Source organism: Montipora foliosa, chromosome 12 (genome assembly GCF_036669935.1).
Source record: "Montipora foliosa isolate CH-2021 chromosome 12, ASM3666993v2, whole genome shotgun sequence".
Lineage (NCBI taxonomy): Eukaryota > Metazoa > Cnidaria > Anthozoa > Scleractinia > Acroporidae > Montipora > Montipora foliosa.
The window spans coordinates 24,939,088-24,963,625 of record NC_090880.1 but is presented as its reverse complement, the minus strand read 5'-3'; the positions used below and the strand labels follow the sequence as shown (position 1 = coordinate 24,963,625).

Sequence of the window (24,538 nt, the reverse complement as noted above, 5' to 3'; positions counted from 1 at the left end):
CAGCTGTAGCCCTCACTATACGCATATTGTGTGACAGTCAGATTTTCTTCAAAGACTTTCTTACTGTAATGATGGTATACAGTTCTTTCAAAACAGCGTGCTATAACTGGAGTCACGTTAATTCCCCGAAAATCCGAATATTGAACAGGAGTGTCTACCTTTGGGAGGGGATTGATGTTAGCTTCTTTCCAAGCTGTCGGCCATGTGTAAGAGGACAGAGACTTGTTCCACAAAGCAGTCACCACAGGAGCGAGACTTGTACAATTGTCCCTCCAAACCCAAAACGGCAACCCATCGGGGCCAGTAGCGGTTTTTTTAAATCTTGGATAATGCCACCATCACATCAAATTCCTGGAGCTCTGGGGGTGGGTGTGCCTCGGGGTTTACCCTGAGAGGCACTGGTTTAACGTAGTTCTCATCATTGCACAAATCCCCAAAATAATCATTGAGACCAGCAAGAAATTCCTTTTCTAAATATGGCTGAGGTTTCTCTTTCCTTAAGGTGATTTTATGCACTCTACTCCACCAGTGCAAACTCCCCTGTGCTCCATTCCTACCCCAGTTTTTTCGATTTTCACCAATCAACTTGTAGACCTTCGATGCAAGTCCTCCACTTTGAGAACGTGGCCCTTATCAGCAGCTCTTTTCTTCTTCCTTAACAAATATTTAACTAGTGGAGTAATCCACGGAGGGTCACGGGAAGACATCACAACTCTCCTCACAGGGAAACACTTATCCATAAGATTGTGCAGTTCCTTATTTAATATGCTAGTTGCTATTTCAACATCCGGAGCATTAATCACAGGTGTCCAAACAAAATCTTCTAACTCTGAAGTAAATTTTATCTTGTGATGCTCTCTAAAATCCCTAAAACAGCATTTAGATCGGATTGGTTTAATTTTGTTCCCCGGAGGAAGTATCACGCCCCAGTGGTCAGTCATTATCAGCGCTTGAAAGCGTAAAGGGTCGTTGAACAGCTCAGGGTGGTTTGTGAGGCAGTTATCCAAGATGGTAGTCCCTCTAGTGGCGAAATTCACCATGGGCACAAGGCCAGATGAAGTGGAAAGACAGTCCAGATCTAATCGGTTCAGATCACCTCCACAAAGTACTACCCCATTTGTACTACCACATTGATACGTGTGGACGCTCGTATCCGTATATTTTTGTATACGCTGGCGTCACAGTATCAGAACCAGTCTTTTTCCGCGCGACATTTTCCAAAATAGGGGTCATTGAAGAGATCTAAAATGTCAGAATATTTGGTTTGGCACGACTCCTAATCGATATTTTCCATAGTCTTTGCTGTTTTGTAATCCATGTCACTTTAAGAAGCAGCAATACTTCATCGTCCGTCCAAACAAATGAGTTGTCTTCGGTTTTTTTCTGTTTTTCTCTTAATTGAGACATTTTTTATGGTGTTTTTTAACAGGAATTTTTTTCGCTCTTCAAGTTCACACGTGTTGAAACCTCAAGTAAACAAACCAGAAAGCCGCGAATTTGGCGCCAAAATTATCGCAGGCTCAGCTTTCTTTGTAATGCGCGTGCTCTGTTGACTAATCCTTTGAGATGTCCCGATACGAATCGGATACGTGTGGACGGTCGTATACGATTCGTATACGCTATGTGTGGACGCAGATATTTTTGTATCCGCATAAAAAAATTTTCGGATACAAAAATCTCCGGATACGTGTGGACGGGGCATGAGTCACGCACGAAAAGCTTCAGTTAAACGCTTGGACCACCCACCTCCCATGCCCACTCCTGTGAAAAAAGTCATGGTTAGCACTCAACCTCGTTACCAGGGTCTCCATTGTCACTGTCGACAAGAGACCCTGGGAACGACGTTGGGTTAGCTTTTTGACTTCCCCGGACAACGTCACAGATGAAAACAAGTGAAGTCAAGTTTTTTCGAAGCAAGCAGTTTCAAGTAACGTAACAAGATATGGCAGCAACGTTAATGTTCCAACTAGGAATGAAACTCTGAGCGTTTACCATTTGTCAACAAAAACCGAAAATTCCGGTTGGAAACTCAAATGGTACAGCTCATTCCACCGGAAAGTTTCTGGAAAAGATGGAAATCCTCAGAGGTATTTCTCTTTTCCCGTTCCAACCGAAATGTCCGGAAAAATCCTGTACCATTTGAAAACTCCCACTCGACCCGGTGCACTTCGCCCTCTTTTCCCACCATTCGACGCTGCAGATGGAGCCGTCATTTTGATTTGTTATTGTTTTCTTCTAGCCGCGAGAGTCTCGGGCTTGGCGGAACGCCACACCGGGAAAATCCTGTACCATTACGAGCATTCCATGCCGACCGGATTTTCCGTGCAAATGGTAAACGCCCTCTGTTTTAACGTTTAAATTCTCTTGGTTTGAAATTGTTTCGCTTAAAAGTGGCGGGTTGTCTCTAGAGAGAAATCCTTGCGTATGGCCCCTGTTCACGTGATCGAGCGGCAGGTACCATTCTTCGAGTGATTGTCAAATAGTTTATTTTGTGAATTTTAGGTGTGCAGCAAACTGCCAACACAAGGTCAGCACGAGACGAAAATTGCTCTTCAGGAAGCAATGTGCAGGAATATCGTGTTCGTTTCTTACTTCTTATCACTGGTCTCTTTACATTGCCGTTAACAACGGTTCTAACCAATTCTGGAGGAAGGTCGATCATCTCTCTGAGATAGCATTAACATCATTGGACGGACCGAATCTTGCGATTAGGGGTTACAAGAGAGCTGAAATGAATCACAGCGCTCTAACAGGCAACAGAACATACAAAATTGTACTGGTTGCACGTTTGGATAAGGAAAATTACCTAGTGGATAGTCTGGTTTTCCACACGAATCTGTCACCATCCAAGAAAGGCAAGGATTCTGGTTGTACTGTAGATCCCAAGCAAGGAGAAGCCGTACTCACTGAGTTTGCGATCAAATGCTTTAACTGGACGGACATGGATCGGCCTCTTAGATATCAGTTTTCGTACCAAACGAAGTTTGGTGTTGTGGTGTTTCACACCGGTTTGCAGTCAAACCTTACCACAGATTTGCCCCCAGGAAGCCAGACGAACAACTATTCTCTTGTTGTTCAGCTGGAAGTCATTGACTCTTTAGGAGATTCATCGGTAGAGTTGGTCAATGTACAGGTACGATTTAAAGTGGTACTATGACGAAAATCACATCTTTCCTATCTAAGCCATTTTGAAACATAAACAAGTAGTCTGCGTGAGAAGAAAAATGCTGTTTACTTTTTTCAAATATCTCTTTTCATTCCAGAGATATTTGAGTTTTTAAAATATGCAAATTAGCCAAGTGATGACGTCATACAATCAACCAAATTTTGTTCAAATATGATGAAAAGAGATATCTCAGCCAATTTGTATTAGAAATTTTTGATTTTTTGCGGTAAGATTCTACTAAATGTTCTCCACAATATGAGCTTAACAGTTCTGTTACCATGGCATCATACTGGGTTCCAGACCTCCCCCATATTATGGGCTTTTCTGGCCACTTTTGGCTTTCCATTTTGATATTTGTTAGCAGCACTTCATATGCATGCTCCTGCAAGCATATAAAAATGTTAGCACGACTTTGTGGCCTTGTTTAACATTTTTCAAGCTGAAAATCACTAACATATTGAAATCAAGTGGGTGGGGACTGGAAAAGAGTGAGTTGCCATGGGAACATTATTTTTTATAGCCATAGGTGTGTTTCCCGTAGAACTATTAGACTACCAAGTTTCAATGGTCTGCGCTGTAAATTGGCCAAGGTAGCTCTTTTTATATACTCAATATAATATTGGGTTGAGTGTATGACGTCATTAGTCATCTCATTTGCATATTTTACCCATTTTTCAAACTTAAATATCTCCGGAACTAATGAAGAAATTTGCAAACGGTAAATGGCGTTTTTGTTCTCTCATGGAAGTCTATGTGATACACTCAAAAAATCAAGGGGTAAAAATTTTATCATCGTACCACTTTAAAGCTATAGACGTTATAACATTTTCAGCCGTCTTTACGTTTGGTGCCGATATTGGAAGCGTAGCTAAAGGTACCAACAATAAATGGTGATAAAATAAGCGTGTGGATTACTCTGGGGCTTTGTGCTCATATTGCAAAGCGACGGTTAAAGTTCTAGCAACGTTCATTCGACTAAAGTGTTCCACCAAACGTTTCATCGAAAGTTCGCACCACATTCTGTCGATCGAACGAAAGTTGTTACCTCTGTTTTAATCCAGTTTTAGGGGCTAAACGCTCCCAATATTTTGTGCTGGCAAAGGAAATGCTGGCCAACAAAGCTGCATGGGACTCTTAATCATTTGGGACTTTTGTAAGTGTGTCGTGCGCGTGTCGAATCGCTCCTCACAAAACGACCACGAGGAAATGAAATTGGTGCAATATTTTGCGATCTGATTACGGCCTGCACTTTTTTGAGCTATCTTCAAGCATAAATTATGTGACCGTTTCTTTTGACATGTGTAGTGTGACAACATGATCTTTTGAGACCGCCAAATTTTGGGAGAAAATTACATCGTTTGTTGATGTTTAGAGGGCAGAAAGTACGTACCAATTTAAGGATCCAGTGAAGGGTAGGGGGGCGGGGGGCGGACCTTTTACTCTACGTGGCATTGTTCGTCTTCACACGTATCTGAGTTCACGTTCTTCACTTCGTCTTCTAGGTAACACCACCTAAGTCCGCGGAAATCACGGCAGACTCTCAGAACAAGCTGGATGATCTCTTTGCCTCTGGAAACTCCGAAAAGGCCATGCAATTGGCGTTTGCTATGCTTTCTATGGCTGATAGCCAGTCGGGCTCGGTTAGTAATAAATGCAAAGAAGGTTATAAATAAAAAACTATATTAAAGTTTAGAAGAAAGACAGCTTCACAGCGTAGCGACTTCAAGTTTCATGTTTGGACGATCATCAGGCGACAGATCTTACATTTGCGTTCCTACTTATTTAAAGACCATTCTAATACTCTAGGGGACCATTCTAATACTCTAATACAGCTAGGGCACATCCGCAGTAGGGACCGGCTCGCTTTAATTTCCATAATTGCTTGTGGGTCATTATTACCGTCGAGCCAATCAAACTTTACCTGAGCTGCACAGAGAGAAGTTTTCACGTGCCCGTGTTTTTCTAACTCCTTGATGTATCTGAAGATGAATGCGATTGAAGCAGATGAAATAACTCGACCTCATCGATAGAATTTATAAAGAAATTGGGCCGACCTTTTCAAAATATTTCTGCATGACCAAATGGGCATGCGCGTTCAATTAGCATGCGCACCGAAGTAACTTATGTTAAACATAAACGGAGTTAGAGAACAACAGCATAAGGGGGTAATAACTTTTTTTCCAGTTAAAGGACTCGCTTCTTGGCAAAATGGCAAATGTGGAAGTTGCCAGTATGCAACAGGCGACATTGGTTGTAGGAGTCATCGCTATGGCGACAGATAACGAAGATGGAATATCGGATGATTCTCAGGTACATAAAACGCAACATGGCTGTCTAAAACGCAATTTAATCAGTTAAAGGTGCAAAGATCTGATGCAAAGCAAATGCAAATGTTATAAAACTGACAAGTTTCTTTTGGTTGTCAGGAAAAAGCTCTGGGAATGTTGGAGAACGCCGCTGATTTCATCGCGTCTGAAATGGCTAGTGGGTCGGTGGATTCGGATTTGGTGCAGAGTATTGGTACCAGTCTTTTTAGTGGAATCGGGAACGTGCTAAATGCGGCTTCCAGTAAGGCTGGATCCGAGACGGAAGAAAAGACGAATGACGAAAATGAAGTTGGAAAAGGGGACGAAGATAAAGGGAAAGAAAAGGTTAGTATGGAATCGCGTGTTAAAGTAAATGAATTGAAGGAAACTGTGCCAGCCCCAGATGTGGATGGTGATAATCCGCTGGGATGGTGATTTGTTCAGTGAATGGCGTTATTTTCTTCAGAATTAGGTCACCATCCTTTCCATGACTGTAACTTACGCAGTTGCTTGTAATATTCGGATTATCAACTATCTGGATGGCGCTGTCCTGATTTTTTAATGACCAAGACCAATAAAATAGGAACGGACCAGAGAGTAGACTTGCAAAAATGTGCTGCTTGTTAAGAAATATATATCTGTAAATTGTGTGGGTTATGCCCAACTGGGGAACGAAATGTTGTTTTGACCCTTCTTCATTCGAAACCAGATGTGATGAATGGGAAATGGAAGCATTAATTTTGGCCTTTCGAGTAAACTTTAGAGAACGTTGCTGGTAAAGTTTGGCGAACTTAAAATAATTAGGAGTTGCTTGTGCATTCCTTCTGTCCTTTATTCATTCCAGCATTCTTAACATTTCCCGTTACGTTCGGTACCTTTTTCTCGTTTCATTTGTCGTTTTTCGGAGCTATACTTTACATTGAGAGTTGGATTTTCAGTTCACATTTTCCAGCGCGCAAGCACTATTATTTCACTGCTTTCCTTTAAAGCTTAATTCTGAACGCTAAATGAGGCTTTGGCCCTTTGTAGCTATAGGTTGTAACTCATAATCAACACTTTTTACAGAGCATGCTGTAAATTTGGTTTCCAAAGTGGGCGACAGCTTACTGGGCACCAAAGAAGTCGGCGAAAAGCCCACTGTCTTCAAGACAAAGTCTCTGGATGTTTTGTTAGATCGACAACGGAGCTCAGATATGGGAGGCAAAAAACTCGGAGATGGTCCTAGCGGGGTAGCATTACCCTCAGGTAGCTCTCTGTTTGCAGGTCAAGGAGATGGACCACCTGAAGATGTCGATTCGCAGGCAAGTAATGAAAACTACTGTAAGATTCCAGGCGAAAGAAAAAGTGAAATTGTGGCCTAAAGAGTTCATTATAAACCTTGACAACATGCTAAAACGTAAAAAGATATCAAAGGTTTGAATGCGGAGAACATTGTTGTTCTGTAAAAGAGCCACATGGCCCCTCCAAGATATTGAGAAGGGACCTTAAACATCTCAGTATCGTGTTTTTTCATTAGGAGGTTTCCGCTAATTCTCTTACGTCACTTAATATGCCTCAACGCAATTTTCTAGTTCTCCCTGTTTCCGCTCTCTGTTTACGGTACTCTCGAATTCGTAAAGCGTCACCTCGAGTAGCGCAATGTTTGCGCGTCGAGGACAGGAACCTTAGCTGTCGATTCGCAGGCAAGTAACGAGCTTCAAAACTACAACTGATATTAATAAATTAAAAGACATTAAGATACTGGTTTCATGCAGAAAAGTTCGATAAGGAACCAGGGGTTTAAATGCGAATTTGGTTGCAGAGTATCATAACACTTATCATGAATAGGCCATTTTACTGTTGTTTGCTCAGTGACCTACCCTATGAATGGCTGTGAGGCTGCTGGTGACCAGGTATTGGTACAGACCTCACTTCTTTTATCATGTAAACTGTGTTATTTTAATTCATTAACATTAGAAAAGCACAAGGCAAGGTCACCGGCAGCCTCGCTTCCATTCTTAGGCCAGGTGACTAGTAGCTACAACTGTAAAATGGTCTATCTTGTCTTCACAGCAGCGTGGTCTAGCGGTACGACGGTGACGTCACCGAAAAGTTACCTCAAAATGGAACTTTGTACTATCATAAGAGTCTTTTGATTATCCATCTCGTTCAAGTCGTACAATGTGGGCGACCTATCCTAAAATTTTGATTTATTCGAGGGGTTCGGAGTAAAATTAGAGAATGAAAGTTTCTTATTTGTACGCTCACGTTCTCGTCAAAACATAAAATTTGAGATTTCAAGTAGTTGTTATGCAGAGTACCGCAAAATCATGTGTATAAATGCGTTCGCGCACGTGCAGCAACGATGATTTTGTCCTCTTTTAACCAATGATATTGTTGTTTTGTGGCTTTGTCGTTGCCACGGCGTCGTCGTATTCCGCATTAGGGAGCTTGCTAAACGACGATGGCGAAGGCTACGAGAACGTTGTCTAAAAATATTATTTCACGGTACTGTAATAATTTCGCGATTACTTCGTCCCAGGAATAAAACTGGTGCGAACGGTGTGGATATTTGGTGAGAAAATTGGAAACGTTTTTGTCAGGTGCTCGCTTCCTTCCACATAACCTCAAATGTGGTCAATTCAAGGGGATGTCAGCACGAGAACAGCCAAGAAATGCAAAAAGAACGGGCAGGCGTTCAAAACCATTGTTTCTGTTCACAAAACTAGTGTTTCATGGCGTTCTAGTAGCCGTCGTCGTCGTCCTCACGGAAGTTCCCCATAGCCCTGTGTAAACGGACGCAACAACCAGGTGATCTGGTGACGTAATATGGAGGACTGGGAAGAAAAATTTTAACGCAGTATCCCACAACCGCGCGCGGCCTTAGGTTTTGTTTCCAATTTGCCTGCAGTATTTCCATCGCCAAAACTCAACAGATCCTACCGTGTCTCCCACATTTCCTGTTACTGAATGAAAATTCAAGTGGAAACCGCCGAGATCTAACCTCGCCCCTGCCATGTTGAATTCGGAGATAACATTCAAGGCCGCGCGCGCTTGTGGGATAGGGCGTTAAAATTTTTCTCCCCGGTCCTCCGAATTATGTCACCAGATCACCTGGAGGTCCCAACAATGTTGAGTCCGTCTGCACTCTTACAACCGTACTTCGATGTCCAAGGAAATATCTAGTTTTAATTTATTTTCCGAATAGATGCTGTCATTCAACAAGAATCCTTTCACATGGGACAAAAGCGCTGAAACAGTAAAGTCATCAGTGATCGACTTCAAACTAAAAGCAAGCGGAGGGAAGGCCATGAACATTTCAGGACTTCAAGAGCCAATTGAGCTCTTCATTCCGATTACTCCCAAAACAAACGAGCCACAGAAAAGCAACGATTCTGAACCGCATTTGTTCCTTAAACCAAGCGACGGTACATCCAATATTCGCTTCCATAGGTTTTCAGTTTCGTCTCCGGAGGTGCTTGTGTCGATAACAATTAAACCCGAACACGGAAAAACGGTGGACGTCTTTGTAAACTACAAAACCAAACCAACTCCACAGAGCCACGTCTTTAGCACAACCATCCCTAACTGGTCCCAGAATTGTTCGTCGAATCCATACACCTTTACCTTCTCGAGCCTCGTGTCCAATAAAACCGGTTTTCATTTCCTTGGAATTCAATATATGAGAAAGAGTACTGAATCAGATCGAACAAGGCGATCCTGCAACCCATCAGGTCAGAGGAGGGGCAAAAGGTCTTGCGTGGATGTGAAGGACGCTCCGACGACCCCTGCCCCAACACCTATCATTGTGGTACCCAAATACAATATGTCGACAGATCTAAATTATACTTTGAGCATTTCGGTCAGTGGTTGCTTGTACTGGTCAGAATCCAAAGAGAAGTGGACTGGTGAAGGCTGCCAGGTGAGAATTCTGTCTCTTTTTCAAAGCGAGAGTGACGTTTCTCTTTAAGAAAGAGTTTTCATTTTTTCTTGCGAAATTTGTTTTCATTCGCTTTAAACCCTTTCGCCCTGAGGGCTCTCCATTCACGAGTAAAATCGTTAGCATTGCATTGTGTAAAATGTTAAGGTTTCGCTCACAGAGGGAAAGGGTTAAAATAAACTTAATTCATCACATAACAACCGTTAGGAAGTAATCCGTATTGTAATATGACTAGCTCCGTGACAGAGCAAGATGTTGTAGTTTATCTATTAATACCAATTGCAGCCCAAAGGCTGGATTACAGGTACGGCGCAACATCCTAATTCACAATACTATATGCATAACGAAACGTTACAAAATCTTTAAGCCTATTAGTACTAACAATAACCTTGTTTTGAAGCTGGTGCCTTAGATTGCATTTTGATTCATTATTAACTCCAACAACCCCTCACATGGGAAGCCATATGAACCAAATCCCGCGCTGTGATTGGCTACTCGAGCGGGCAAGGTGGAGCTATCTTGCTCGCTCGGGATTTCTCGCTTGGTTTGCCAAATCAAAGATAATTTTTTGGTGTTTTATCCCACATAATAATAGATCCTTTATTGACCAAGATTGTTCGGTCAAGATGGCTAGATATTGGCCTCGTTCTTTTTTTTGCGTGTTTATGGACTCGCAAAAAACCAACGTGGTCAATTTCTAGCCACCTTGTCCTCACGCTTGGTCAATAAACTATATATATGTTCTATCTTTCTTGGCTTCTGAGGATGCTTGTATTGATTCGCCTACCATTATTGTTTAGAAATTTTCATCAATATCTTCACAACAACCTCCATGTTTCATCCTCTAATACTGTTATATAAATATCTACATTTATATATATTTTTAATTGTTATATATATTTTGCTATCTATACCTTTTTTATTTTTCTGCAACCTATGTTAATATTTTTGTGGCCACTTTTCATTTTCATTTTACTCTCTTTTATTTTGTTCAAACTTGACAAGCTGTGATGACAACCTTCTTTTTCTCTGTCGCTTCCCGCCTCGACTAGCCAATGCTATTTGCGGGAATCGCCGTTTGTATTTTTTCTATGTATTAGTAGTAAATAAAGTTGAAATTGAAGTTGCCAGTTAGAAAGCTGAACGGAACGCGAAAATGAACTGTCCTCATTTCGAATTCACTTGATTTTAACATATGAAATCTTCAAATGATGTAATTTTCGCTTATGCCATTCTGGTATTTTTATGTTTCGAAAAAAGGGTTCCAACATTTCACTTACTTGACGGGGTTGCGAGCAGGCTACCTCGATGTATGTGTAGTCTCCTCTCCTCTTATAATTACCTGAGTTCAAATTGCTTTTTTCGTAGACTATCTTTCTTGAAACAACATTTAAAAGCTTGTTGTTTGAAATATCCACAGGTCGGACCAAAAACAACCTCGAAGCAGTTACAATGTCTGTGCACCCATCTGTCGGCGTTTGGAGGTGATTTTTTCGTGGCTCCGAATCCCATCGATTTTGACAAAGTGTTTGCAGCGTTTGGCAACCTCGCCGAGTCTGGGAACTTTGCAGTGTTGTCTACAGTGTGTGTCATCCTGGGTTTGTATCTCATAGCTCTAGTATTTGCTAGAAGAGAAGACAAGCAAGACGAACTTAGGGTAGGTATGCAAGAGAAACAATTGCCAGCGAGTTCTTAGAAAAGAGTCAAAAGAATACTTGTGGCGCACCTTTACTGGAATCAAGTATAATAAGTGTTATTGAATAACGAAAACGAAAACAAAACAAAGCGTTCACACAAATTACTTTTGTAAATTTGCTGTCATCGTCCGAATCAATATTTCAGTTCAAAATAAAATATTTTGGTTAGTAAAAAGAGAATACAAACTCGATAGAAAGCTCAAATACTTCAGCAACTACGTAATTTTGAAGCACTCATAATTTGTTGTTATTTGCCGAATTCTGGTAGTTGTCTTACGATGTTATGTAATAGATGCATGATGTCCTCTAATGCGCCTCCGAAGCCAAATTATTCCCTTAATACCAGCAAGTGGCTTATTTCAGTTATGTGTTCATTTACCCATGAGAATCTTTTTCACATCACTTCATACGTTTTAGGTTGTAGCAAACGTTAACCTCAATGAAAACGAAGGAGAAAACAAGTATCACATATCGATTCAATCTGGAATGTGGCGTGGCAATGGCACGTCAGCCAACGTAGGATTGGCCATTTATGGCAGCGAGGGTAGCACTGGTGACATTTCTTTAACGGATCCTCAATTGGAGAAGCTGTTTTTCGCCCGAGGAAGCATCAACAATTTTACACTTTGCGTACAAGAATCCCTGGGATCAGTGGAGAGGATACGTATCTGGCACGACAACAGTGGCAGAAGTCCTTCCTGGTTTCTTATGCAAGTACTTATCGTGGATCTCGCTTCTGAAGAGAAGACCCACTTTGTGGCAAATAGGTAACTTATGTAAGATTTTAAGCTCAAGACTTTCTTATAAACGTTTTCCTGTACTTCGGCAGGAGCGAAAAAATGTAACCCCTCTCTTTTTTGATTCGTGTCCATTTTATCTTGGTTTGTTCATTTGAGCATTTGTGACGTTAACAACTTAACAGACACCTTAATTGTGGGTTGGTTGGATGAGAGCCATACTGAGATGAAAATTATCAGAGAAATTACGCCTTATAATGTCTTTAATGATGAAATGATCTATGAAATGGATCACATGTGAACTGCGGATATGAAATCAAGTAAAGCTATGATCATCGCAGTTATGGACGCAATTTTTGCAATTGCGTTGAGAATCCTGAAAAATTGAGGACTTCAACGGGGTTTGAACCCGTGACCTCGTGATACCGGTGCGACGCTCTAACCAACTGAGCTATGAAGACACTAACGTTGGGAGCTGGTCATTTGTGGGTTCTAACGGTCCCGTGAGGAATGAATCAATGATGAAATGATATATGAAATGGATCACATATGAAATGCGGATATGAAATCAAGAGAAGCTATTGGTTAGAGCGTCGCACCGGTATCGCGAGGTCATGGGTTAAACCCCGTTGAAGTCCTGAATTTTTCAGGCTTCTTTACGCAATTGCAAAAATTGCGGCCATAACTGTGAGGATCATAGCTTCACTTGATATAATGTCTTTGTTTGTGAAGCACAGTAAACACCACCAATGGAAATTCCGATTGACATTTTCCATTCAATAATTTTAAGTCTCCTTGCAATGTGTAGTAAACTTTGCGCAATATTCGGATATAATGAAATCAATGGTCATTTCTCTTGCACAGAACATTCCCCCCAGCTGTAACCCCAGATAATCCCTGGCCTCTAATATATCTAACTGAGTATACCTGTTTTCGATTTCTGCAGGTGGATAGCAGTAGAGAAGGAAGATGGAAAGTTAGAACTGGATCTGCAAGCCGCTGGCAAGAAACAATTGTCAGAATTCAGGAATTTATTTTACTCCAGAACCGCAACAAATCTTGGAGAGAAACATCTCTGGCTCTCCGTTTTTACACGACCCCCGCATAACCCGTTCACGCGTGCGCAGCGTTTGGCTTGCTGTGTTTCAATCTTATTTGCTGCCATGATAACCAATGCCATGTTCTACAATTTTGGTACACCGCCCGGCGATGCCATGCAAATAGGTCCCTTGAAAGTCAGCCTGACGCAGATCAAAATCGGAATCCAAAGCAGTATCGTCGCCATTCCTGTTAACGTTTTGGTCGTTTCTATCTTTAGAAATGTGAAACCGAGCGAAACGGGAGATGAAGAGACGAAACCCAAACGATGCTTGCCACACTGGTTTTTATTCGTCGCCTGGTTTATATGCACCATGGCAACATTGACTTCGGCCACATTCATTTTGTTCTACAGTCTTATGTGGGGCGCAGAAACCTCCAATGAATGGCTTGTCTCTGTGATGGTGTCCTTCTTCCAAGACGTGATCGTCATGCAGCCTATCAAAGTCCTCATCGTGGCATCTATCTTGTCCGTGTTGATCAAAAAGCCACCCGAACAGGAGAAAGTAATCGGAGACTCAGTATCCGGATGCCAAGGAGGCGACGTGGTTCCTCCGAATGAGATAGAGCGGGAGAAAGCCCGCAAGTTCCGAAGCAGTCTTGTACAGATTGGCCGAAAAGTGCTGGAGTTTGTGCTGTTCGGGATATTTATTCTGCTGATGATGGTGGTCTGCTATAGCAACAGAGGCTTTGAGCGATTCATGGTCACGCAGTCTATGGAGGACATGTTCCAGTCGTTTGCGAGGGTAAGTTTTCCATCTCTGCAATCTGAGCAGCGTTTTCTCGAAAATTAAGATATTTGACGACCAAACTCACGTGGGTGGTTTTAGCAATGGGTATGCGTGTATTCTGTAGCATACACCTTCATTATTATTTCCACTAGCCAGAGCAATCATAAAAATGCTATGCAAGCTTTGCATAGAAATGTAGGCTCTATAGACGACCCCAAAGGTCCCATTTAAGTGCACTAGATTTTACTATTTTGGGAGCAGTGGGGAGAGTACTGTCCTCTTTTTTAGCACAATCTACGTCCAGCGCGACCTAAACCATGCCTGCTACATTGAGACCTCCGAAAAAGTGAATAACAATCTTCTTAACTTGAATATCGCTTGTTAAGCTTTTTTTTTTTCAAAAGAAATCTTTTTCGTTCTCAATGTTTAGGTCCATAATATTCCCACGTTTTGGAAATGGTCAAAGAATACGTTTCTACCCAGAGTATACGATGTAGGCTGGTACAATGGCCGACCCTTTCAGTACGAAGAAGGCTTCCTCAGCAATCGTGTGGCTTTCTTAGTGGGCATGCCAAGGATGAGACAATTGAGAGTTAAACCAGGTGGGTGGAAAAACAAAGTTCAATCACTCCACGAAATGGTTTGTTTTCAAAGAGGGATGATAGGCTGACGATAGATGCAGTTTCCTCAGAATCACCTGTTCTATCATGTTCTCCACATACGGAACCAGTTAAGAAATGACTTCGTGGCAATCAATTTGGGTCTGGACGTTTCATGAGTTCATAATAAACTGGTACTAAAGGATGTTAACATGAAGACTATATGCATGACAGATAGTGCAAACTGAAATTGCAAGTTATTTATCGATCAAGGAAAAGTTTCCGAAAAATTTTTGCCCTTTAGTTTTGACCAAGATTTTTCTTTTCCTTTAGCCTTTAAATTTCTTTGCTTAACCATTTTCCACGGGCAAAAATAAAAACCTCCGAATTTGCTACAACGCTGGTTAAAGCTAATCGGCGTTCGAGCGATTAGACCATGCGTATGTGGACACGAACAAGAATTAGGTATCACGGTTCCTCCTGCATTACCATGTCGACACCTGAAGCCTGCCGGCCCAAAAAAGAACCAGTGCAAAAAAGGTGGTAGGGGTATGCCATCCCCTTCAGCGATCCCTGTAACCGCAATCTTTTTTTTATTCATGTCCTAAACTTATTTTGAATCAACAGAATGGAACTGTCCAATCATGGCCAGCGAGCCTAAACTGGCGAGATTGTTTCCAAGATGCCTTCCGTTCTACATTACAGAGGTAGAAAACGTGTCTCCATACAACAGACCGAGATGGGTTCCTGTTCAAAATGCGACTATCTTCTACAACGATTTCGAACTCGAAAAGGAGTGTCCTCGGCCTTGGAGATATCGTACAGCAGAGGACCTTAACCTTAGACCCTTCGGGGGTGTAATGGCTGTGTTTGTTGGTGGAGGTTACATCGCTGATTTGGGATACAATGCCCGCTCGGCGAGGAGAGTAATAGAAGTGTTAGAGGACGACGAGTGGATTGACAATCAAACTGTTGCTGTTTTCGTCGAATTTACAATTTTTGAGCCATCTAGCTCTCTATTCTCTGCAGTGAAACTTTTGTTTGAGCGAACTCCAACAGGTGGATCACTGGCGACTGTCGCTATCAAGACGCTCTCGCTATATGCCTCACCGGATCCAAGTTCTCGATCCCTCTTCCAAATATGTCAGCTAGTATTGATGATCATGATTATTGTGTTTATATTCGCCGAGATTGGCAAGCTTCGCCGTGAAAAATGTTCATACTTTAAAGAACTCTGGAACTGGCTGGAGCTCCTTCAGATCTCAAGTACTATATGCGCATTGGTTTTCTTTTTTCTGAAGGAGTCAAAAACGAGCCAGTTTGTCAAAAAACTCCAGGAAAATCCCTTCAAGACAACAAGCATCGACTATATCGAGTTTATGTCCGACTTGGAGACATACTTGCTCTCGTTTGTTCTTTTTATAATCACAATCAAATTTCTGCGTTTGATAAAATTTAACCGCCATGTTTGCCAAGTAATTGGGACGTTACAAAGAGCGGCAACGAAAGTCTTATCTTTCATGATGGTGTTTGTGATAATTGTCTTAGCTTACACCCAAGTTGGCTTCCTAGTGTTTTCAACGGATGTTAATGCTTACAGCTCGTTTTACAGTTCGCTGCGAGCCTTGTTGCTTTTGCTATTTGGAGGCGCGATGCATTTCGAAGAATTACAGTCAACGAGCAGGTACATCACACCGATATTCTTATTCAGCTATCTTTTGACTATGTTCATGGTTCTCCTAAACATGTTTCTTGCTATCTTAAATGACTGTTACAATGAAGTCAAGAACGTGGATCCGGGAGAAGCTTTCGCTGATGCCGAACTTGGAGCATTTCTTGTGGACTACTCAAAACAGAAGGTCAAGGACTATAGGGACGAAGCTTGGACACTTGTAAAGAGCATAATTGACAGCTTTGAAAGGCTGTTACGGAAAGACAAACCACGAAAGACAGAGGATGATTTCGAATCTCTAAGCGAACAAGCCAAACTGGCCTCTTGCGATAGTATGAATGACATCGATAGTGAAGACGACTGTGGTGACAAACGCACAGATGCTTTGTTCAAGTTTAAGTCTTTAAGCAATGCCGACAAATTTGAAAGCGTGTCTTTGAATGATCTGAAAGAAAGCATAGTGCAGATTGGTCGGGAGATACGCCAATCTTTGACGTCTTTAAAATCTCCCTCCAGCAGGAAATCAAGTTACCACACTCCAACTCCTTATGACTTCAAGAGAGCTTTAGAGCGTCTTGAAGAGGACGATGGCAGTTTTACACTTGATCAGCATTCTTCTTACTTTTCTGCCTTTGGAAGTTATCTTGAAGACATTTGGCAAAAAGATCCCCGAAAATTTCGAGATGGCACACAAAAGAGTCGCCACAAATCAGGGGAAATGAGGGACAGGAATGTATGCGAGAACAAGCAATTGCTGGAGGAAAGATGAAAGCAGATTTCAATAGGAATCATCGAGAGCAGCATATTTTCACGTAGTCAGACCCTCGATACTTTGATGGCAGAATTTGGCTTTCATAGTTGGTCGAAACATTACAAAAACGGAATAATTATGTTAAAATTTGTACTTATTCAGTCATAGGAAGAAGAATCTTTTCATAAGAGAATTTAGTTAAAGATTTAGTTAAGACTTTGGTGTATGGTGCATATATATGCTTATACTGTCTATGTATGAAATTCGGACATGACTTTTACAATTTTGTCATGCCGTCGCTATCACTTAAATAAACAGTTGCAAAAAATCCTGGAGAACGCAACTCGAATCCATGGCCCCGTTGGGTAGCAAAACATAATCAGTTAACTCCTTTGAGTCACATTCTAGCCACAAATTTTCAGTCTTCTTTGCAAATGCTTCACCTTATTACGATGACCAATTTGACTTTAAATGGGCTATGTCAAGTTATGTTAGGGTGTATTGGGAAAATCTTTAGTTTATCACGAGTTTAAAATTCGAAAATGGTCGAAAATGGTAGTGTGGAATTCCTTTACTGATAAAATTATCGTTACATCACAATTAATTAAGATGATTCTAAATGAAAACGGCCTTTATATACCCAAGCGAATGACTTGAAAAGTAAAGTAAAGTAAAGTAAAGTAACCATATTTAACGTCGATAACTCGTAACAGTAATTCAACTGACAAACCTGAGGTCGACGGTGCGCTCATTTTACTTCCCCCTCTCCATCAGTGCTCCGTTTTACGGGGATTTAAAGCTACTTAGCTACACGGAAAGGAAAGAAGTCGAAACAAGGACGCGAGATCCGGGAATCGAACTCAGGACCTCTTGCACCAAGGCCGCGCACTAACCGACTGTGCCATCCTTGCTCCTCAAAAATGTCGCGGGCCGACTTTGTTCAAGATTACCCAAATGCAATCTGTTTCAATCTTGTCCATTTGTGTCCATCCATGCTTCTCTTTCTTTTTATTGTATTTCTTCTATGTTGTCCAACGGTTTTAAGGACGGTGCCTACCAATTCAAAGGTAGTTTTACCCCGGTTTATGATTATGCAGAAAAGGTAGATCTTAACAAGTGTTATTAAAATCCAAAAAGAAAATTGGGAGTAAGCACACATTTTTCAAAGATAATTGATGAATAATATTTGTAAAAAGCTTTAAAATACAAAGCAATGTACGGCGTTCTTTCTCAAATTCAAGCTTCATTATCTCTCAAGAATGCATGGTTAACCCCAATTTTCTTTTTGGATACCAAGAGTACTTACGAAGATCTACTTACTCCGGATAGTTTAAACCGCGCAAAAATATCACTGTATTAGTAAGCATCACCGATAGGAAACCCGAGTATCTCGAGATGAGCAGAACGTATGCGCAATAACAATAGTAGGCACCGTCCTTAAGTGGTATGTAATGTTTCATTCTACTTTTTGGGCATTTTGGGTGTCATGAAATTAAATAGTTTTGCGTGATATAGCCACTTTAAAAACACTTTGGCGGGTAAAACAATTTACCCTACAGTTATAAAAAAATGAAAACTTTCATCTATGGCTTAACATTTCTTGTATCTCTGGGTACTTTCCATTCAACGAAAAACCGGTACGTTTTTCATTTAAAATTCCATGTTCCACGAGTTCATTACATTCGAATTCCTGCTGCCACTGCGCGCTGGCATAATTTTCGAATCCCTCAGGGGTGCAATGTGAACTTGACGAATCAACAACTCGGGCACAGTTTTTACCTTTAATGCGGACCGACCAAGGCCCGAGAATAACGCGCTTAATTTTTCTTACGTTTGTTGGTATGTTTTTCTTTCCTTAACGGCAGCGATAGCTATTTTTTCCAGACTTGGAAGTGCATGCTTTTTGAGGACACGCTACACTCGTTCGTTCGTGTCTATTCAGTGAATTTCTGCTACCCTGATGCAATGTGTGCAAATATAGTTTATCGGTTTCGCGCGTTAATTGATTTATGTGGGCTTAGCAACTGGGCGGTGGGAGATATGTACAGGAGAACGCCATTTTGTTTTAAGCAATAATCTTATAACATTCAGTGTGATATTAAAAGCCACCAGTCGGATTTTACACCTGATACATTTTTAAAAGTAGCCAGCAACATAACACAAATGGAAAAGAAATAAATCGAAGTAAAAACACTCATTTCTGAGTAAATGGAGGAGCAGTCCGTTCTGTCACATCGCCTTGGCTGCCCTGCTGTTGATCATGAGAAAAAATGGAATAAAATGGAATTATGAAAAAAATGTAAATTCCGAAATTCCGATTTCCATCCACACTTGAAACTTCTTTCAAAGGTGGTCCCAAATATTTCGAGAGAACGGAACCTAAATTAACTGTTCTATTCGACTTCAAACAGCACTTTTTTAAAAAAGTTCTTCGTTCGAAGGGGAGGGCACGGGTACGGTTGCTACGGAGGCAGCACCCCCCTCCCCCCCCCCCAAAAAAAAAAAAAAAAAAAAAAAAAAAAAACGCGTGGCTGACAATTTTACTGGGAGTGAAATAATTTGCATTTCATAAGGATCGATTGGTTCGACGAAAAAGGTACGCGAAATCTGCACCAGTGGGCAACTGAGAAGGTGAGAGGAAAGGGGTCGAGGAGACGAAGAGAAGTAACTGTAGATTCATAGCCTATTCCAGGCTCTCAGATAGTGGATGCGAGGGAAAGAGAACGACCGAAGTAAACTTCGCTCGTTCTCGGTCCCTCGCCTCCACTATCTGAGAGCCTGGAATAGGCTACATCATTCAAGAACTTAGAGAGCTGTGGTCAGAAAACTACACTGGTGAACCTTCGCGTGGACCCGTTCGGGACATAATAGCGAGCTCTTACACCACCTACCATCTAGAGACCAAGGAGAGAGACTGGTAACCAACGGCGCCGAAAATGAATTTGGGGAAGTTGAAATGAGTGCAGTAGGTTTCCACAAAAAGTTATATTTATCGTGATAAATATGCTATCGCGATGAAAAAATCTGTGAAACTGGAAAGATTTGAGCCATTTGGTAAGGCTTTTTGCTTGCAGCATCCATTTGCGGGATCATACGGAAGCCAAGGCCAACATGATTCGAGTTTGAAGTCATTGCCAGACGTGAACGAGTTGGTACGTAATAATGTGCTGGAAAGATGTGCTTAAACTTATCTCATTTAGGCAGAACGTTGTAGTTTGCAAAGCAATCAATTCATTCCTTGGAGCTACTTTGTGAGCCGTCATGCAGTGAGAAAAGACCGTACAATTTTGCGAAAATACGTCAAGTGTACCTTAGGTTGAGCTAATATGCACCTTAGACTTGTTTATGCTCAACATATTTATGCTCAATTAGTTCAGCTCACCAGCAAAAAGAGAGGGCTTTTATCACAAACTGAGATCCAGATGTTTTGTTGATTCAAGGCTGCCATATAGGTGTCCCTCAGAGGAATACCAACATGGTGTCTCCATACAAAGCTGTGAAATTGACTAACATGTTTCGACAAATAACTTTGAAATGATGCACTAAACAGACCTGAGAATTGGAGGATTTTTTTACGTACGTCTTTTATAGCATTTCATTTTCTTGGCTTCTTTCTTTCAATGATTTCAGATTTTATTTTTTATTGCAGGACAGTGAAAACACTCTATTGCCCTTGTATCTGTAGCACAGACATTAAGCACTTTACTATTCTCTTTCGGGGTCTTAAAATCTGGAACTTTTGCACTACTGCTATCAAGACTTTTGTAATAAATTAATTAGAATGGGCCCTTTGCATGAAACTGTCACATGGTATAAAATCTGCCCTGCTGGATGGCAAGCTACGCACTGTGACATCCAAAACAAAGAAAAGTCACTCTTGGCTGGTTGAAACCGCTTTGTTTTGGAGGCTGTTGCTGTAAAAGGTCTTGTGGTCCCTGTTAGATTTATGCTGCCTGAGTAACATCTTTGTTAATTTTTGTAAATGTTGTTTGGTTGTAACTTACAGCTGTATTACTTTTTACTGTAACTTCACAACAGGAGCTAATCAAAACCCCGGCAGGTCAAACCTAGCACAAGCCACTTTGTCAAGGGAGTCTTCTGGCAGAGTCTAGTGTATACAGTAATTTTCAATATCAGTAACTTATTTATTTTTTCAGCAGAACTACAATTGGAAGTTGCGATCATTAAGAGAAAATCCAGATTGCTATGAAGAGGTACCATCATGAGTAATTTTCATATTGACCTCAATTTTCCATCACATCCTGTTTATCAAAGTTTTTAACCATGCCATCATCCCCAGCTTTTTTGCAAATTATTTCAAGGCCTTAAACATTAAATTGTCCTCTCCTAATATTTTAGTTGTTCGTGCAAAACAACACAGTTGTGTGGAGTTATGGCAAATCTCAGCATGCCAGTACAGTCCAGAAGTGTTATACTACCAAAACACCTGTGGTAGATTGCTTGTGGTGTTCATTTTATCTTCCAAATGGAAATTCCATTGGAGAGCAGCATGGTACAACCGGTCAGTGCACGTAAAGTATTCAACATGATCAGCACCAATTCATTCTATTTTTTATTTTACTTCACATTTTGCTGTCAAAATGCATTGCTTTGCAGATCATTTGTATCAGGATAGGGGCAGGGGTGGCAGATTATACCCTGAGATACTGTAGTGTCACTGTCTTGTAACTCTTGTAACAGTGTAATCAAAATAATAATAATAATAATAATAATAATAATAATAATAATAATAATAATAATAATAATAGTAATAATAATGGTAATAGCTAAATCTTCTACATCTTTTATTTAAACAAAACTCGGAGGTACAGTTTTACACTAACGGATCAATAAGGTGTTGTCCATGAAATAGTAATAATAATACTATTCATAATAATAATAATAATAATAAAACAACTTTATTTATTTCACTTACTTACATTAGAGAAATAGAATTGATTGATAATAAAAAATTCAAAATTCTATAAAATTACAAATTCCATGATGCAGAGATATTAAAATCATACAATCGAATTATACTAATGACGGCTAAACCAGTGTCCATAAAACGCCCCGAGTATAGAAGCATATAGACCGTGTATCTCAAATATCCGCACTAGCTACATGTATTTTACAGTAATAGTAATAGTAATAGTAATAGTAATAGTAATAATAATAATAATAATAATAATAATAATAATAATAAGGAGCCCAAGGAATGGGCTCGGCTATTGTGTTGTAAATGGGCATATTATAGGAGATAGAATAATAATAATAATAATAATAATAATAATAATAACAATAATAATAATAATAATGATAATCGTGAGATAACACAAGTGTGTTATAAGCGTAAGAACAATGTGGGCTATATGAAAAGCAGAGGTGATACCGGTTGTTGTAGGAGCTTTGGGAGCAATCCCTTAAGTTCTAAATAGCTCACTTCAGAATATTGGTGTAAGGGTAAGATCAGGGCATGTGCAGAAGACTGCACTTAGTCTAATAGGAACTGCAAGGATGCTACAAAGAGTTCTTGAGATTTGAGAGATGGCTAGAATCTTGTGACCCTTGGTTACTAGCTGTAACCCGCTCTAAGGAAATTTGTCCTGTTGACCAGCAAAACTGAGTTTAATTGTACATAATAAATGTTAATGTAGTATTGATTCAAAAAAGTGTCTTGCTAGGAATGGCCAGAATACTAAGGAGAGTATTAACGACAACAACAACAACAATAATAATAATAATAATAATAATAATAATAATAACAATAATAATAATAATAATAATGATAATGATAATAATGTGTCTTTCTGTATACCAGAGAAAATAGGTGAATGATTTGTTTTGTCATGATTCTTTTTAGGTGAAGAATTGCACAGTCTTTGTGTGGTTCAAAGTGACTGCATTGACGTGCTGACTAAAGATGGTGCCTTGTTCACAATAACTCTGCCATTTCCAGTTTAGTACAGTGTTTTAATATGACCATGTCACTTATGAATGTTTCTAAGATTCTTACATGTATAAGACTTGTGTAATGCCAACCACCTATTTATAACAATACAGTTAGCAAGGCTAGAAATTGCGACCAATACAGTTACTGTAATGTATTTGCGACTAAATTTTTTTTCCTTTGTGACTAAAATGTCTGGAGAAGTTGCAAATGTGCGACTGTTTTCACCTTTTAGTTTGCTCTTTCCAAACAAAAGGGTTAGCAGTTACCACTTTGCTGCTACTTTTGCTGAAATAAATAACGAAATTGTAAAATTATTTTGTCTCTCCCAGTGAATTTTCTTTCAATCTGAAGATAGCATAATTGTAGCATAATTTTAATAGCTGTGATAAAGGCCTGGCCAAACACTTGCAACATTTCAAGGCAACATCTTGCAACATGTGTTGAATGGGCTGGCCAAACGCACGAAATATTTAATTTCAACATTTTGAACGAAACATGCAGATGTTCATGTGCTCCAGGCCCCTTGCGCAAGAAGTGGACCTAGCACACATGCCCTAGTGCAATCATGTTGCGTGAACCTGGCCAAATAATTACAACATCATGCAACGTCCAAAATGTTGCACGAAACATTTGACCGTTTTCAAATTTCATTCAACATCATCTAACATTATCACAACAGGGTGGCCAAATGTATGTACATGTAACATGTGCCCAACAATGTTGCAAGATGTTGCATTGAAATGTTGCAAGTGTTTGGCCAGGCTTTTACATGCACAAAAATTACTCCATTTCTTCGATCATTCACCAATTTCAGTTTCTTAACACACAAGTATTGCAAGCTCATATTTTGTTTTGCTAAACCACTGACAGCACAATGCGCGAAATTGTGACTAAATTTTCGTATCTTGTTGCAAAATTGCTACTGGATTTTTTGTTAATTTTAAGCCCTGGTTAGTCTTGTAGGTTTAGGGTTATCTTCACTGTTTAAAGTTATTTGTACATGTACTTGAGGATTTAGGGAAGTTGAGAATTTAACTGGAATACATTATAGTTGTAGGCAAGGGCTTTTCCATGAGAGCAGGGTTGGTGCAGTGGTGATAGCACTCACCTCCCAGTCATTTGGCCCAGGTTCGATTCCCAGACTTGGCGTCACATGTGGGTTGAGTTTGTTGGTTCTCTGCTCTGCTCAGAGAGATCTTTCTGTGGTTAATAACTATGGTTTTCCCCTCTCCTCAAAAACCTACGATTTGATTTGATTTGATTTCTGTACAGTGGTGTCCGCAATTCGTCCCCGGGTGCTAAATACAGTTGACACTGTGTTAAACAAAGATCATCATCATCATCATCATTATTATTATTATTATTATTATTATTAGTTTGAATACCATCTCCTCACAGGTTGCTTTGTTCACAGAAAGTAAATAATAAATATATCGTATTAGTTGTTTTGGTGTGTAGTATCGCTGAGTATTTTAGTGAGTTGTGCTGTATTTAGGTGAGTCAAAATACAAACAAGGAGTACAAATACTCAGCGATACTACATACCAACTTTTTTGCACTAAATTTTCCAGTTCTCTACTGTACAATAACCAAGTTTACAAATAACTAACTGTACAATATCGTGGAATACTTGTACTCGTTTCATGCGGTCTTTGTACAATAACTAAATACAGTTGGATAATAATTGGTATTATTTACCACCGTTCTAATCTGGCTCAAAGTTTGAAATAAGTGAGGTGGGTGATTTCTTACTTACTTATTTTCATAATTTTGTGGAATCTTACCTTCAAGTGCCAAGTAACAAATTACGTTTCAGCTCCCATCAATCAAATATTTGAACATAGCCAGGAAGATTGACTCTGCCTCCGGAAAGTAAATTAGAGTTTTTGTTCAGTTCAGAGCTTAAATA

At 40.2% G+C, this 24,538-nt stretch overlaps 2 protein-coding genes across 3 annotated transcripts in view; both read left to right on the top strand.

Moving 5' to 3' along the window:
• The first annotated feature begins 1,038 nt into the window (after positions 1 to 1,038).
• On the top strand, positions 1,039 to 16,694 carry LOC137981044 (polycystin-1-like protein 2). The gene is made up of 12 exons (XM_068828412.1): positions 1,039 to 1,085; positions 2,503 to 3,133; positions 4,669 to 4,806; positions 5,351 to 5,476; positions 5,593 to 5,833; positions 6,538 to 6,773; positions 8,660 to 9,373; positions 10,812 to 11,048; positions 11,506 to 11,855; positions 12,772 to 13,669; positions 14,085 to 14,256; positions 14,881 to 16,694. Exons 1-12 carry the CDS (start codon positions 1,039 to 1,041, stop codon positions 16,692 to 16,694), a joined length of 5,604 nt encoding a protein of 1,867 aa, XP_068684513.1.
• Positions 16,695 to 19,156: 2,462 nt separating this feature from the next.
• LOC137980424 (anaphase-promoting complex subunit 1-like) overlaps positions 19,157 to 24,538 on the top strand; it is a 64,389-nt gene continuing 59,007 nt past the window's right edge. The window contains exons 1-4 of one of the 2 annotated variants that reach the window (XM_068827868.1): positions 19,157 to 19,828; positions 20,837 to 20,890; positions 21,036 to 21,198; positions 22,540 to 22,634. In XM_068827868.1, the coding sequence (XP_068683969.1) occupies positions 19,691 to 19,828; positions 20,837 to 20,890; positions 21,036 to 21,198; positions 22,540 to 22,634 (450 nt within the window). In that variant the 5' untranslated portion in view covers positions 19,157 to 19,690. Of the gene's footprint in view, positions 19,829 to 20,833; positions 20,891 to 21,035; positions 21,199 to 22,539; positions 22,635 to 24,538 lie in introns of both variants that reach the window. The other variant, XM_068827867.1, reaches the window with a different exon arrangement.

Bases quoted from the DNA above. Each gene is read 5' to 3' on its own strand.
- LOC137981044 (XM_068828412.1), top strand. From the start codon at position 1,039: ATGGGCACAAGGCCAGATGAAGTGGAAAGACAGTCCAGATCTAATCG. The intron at 9,374-10,811 runs GTGAGAATTCTG...AAATATCCACAG, and splicing joins GGACTGGTGAAGGCTGCCAG to GTCGGACCAAAAACAACCTC. The intron at 11,049-11,505 runs GTAGGTATGCAA...CATACGTTTTAG, and splicing joins ACAAGCAAGACGAACTTAGG to GTTGTAGCAAACGTTAACCT.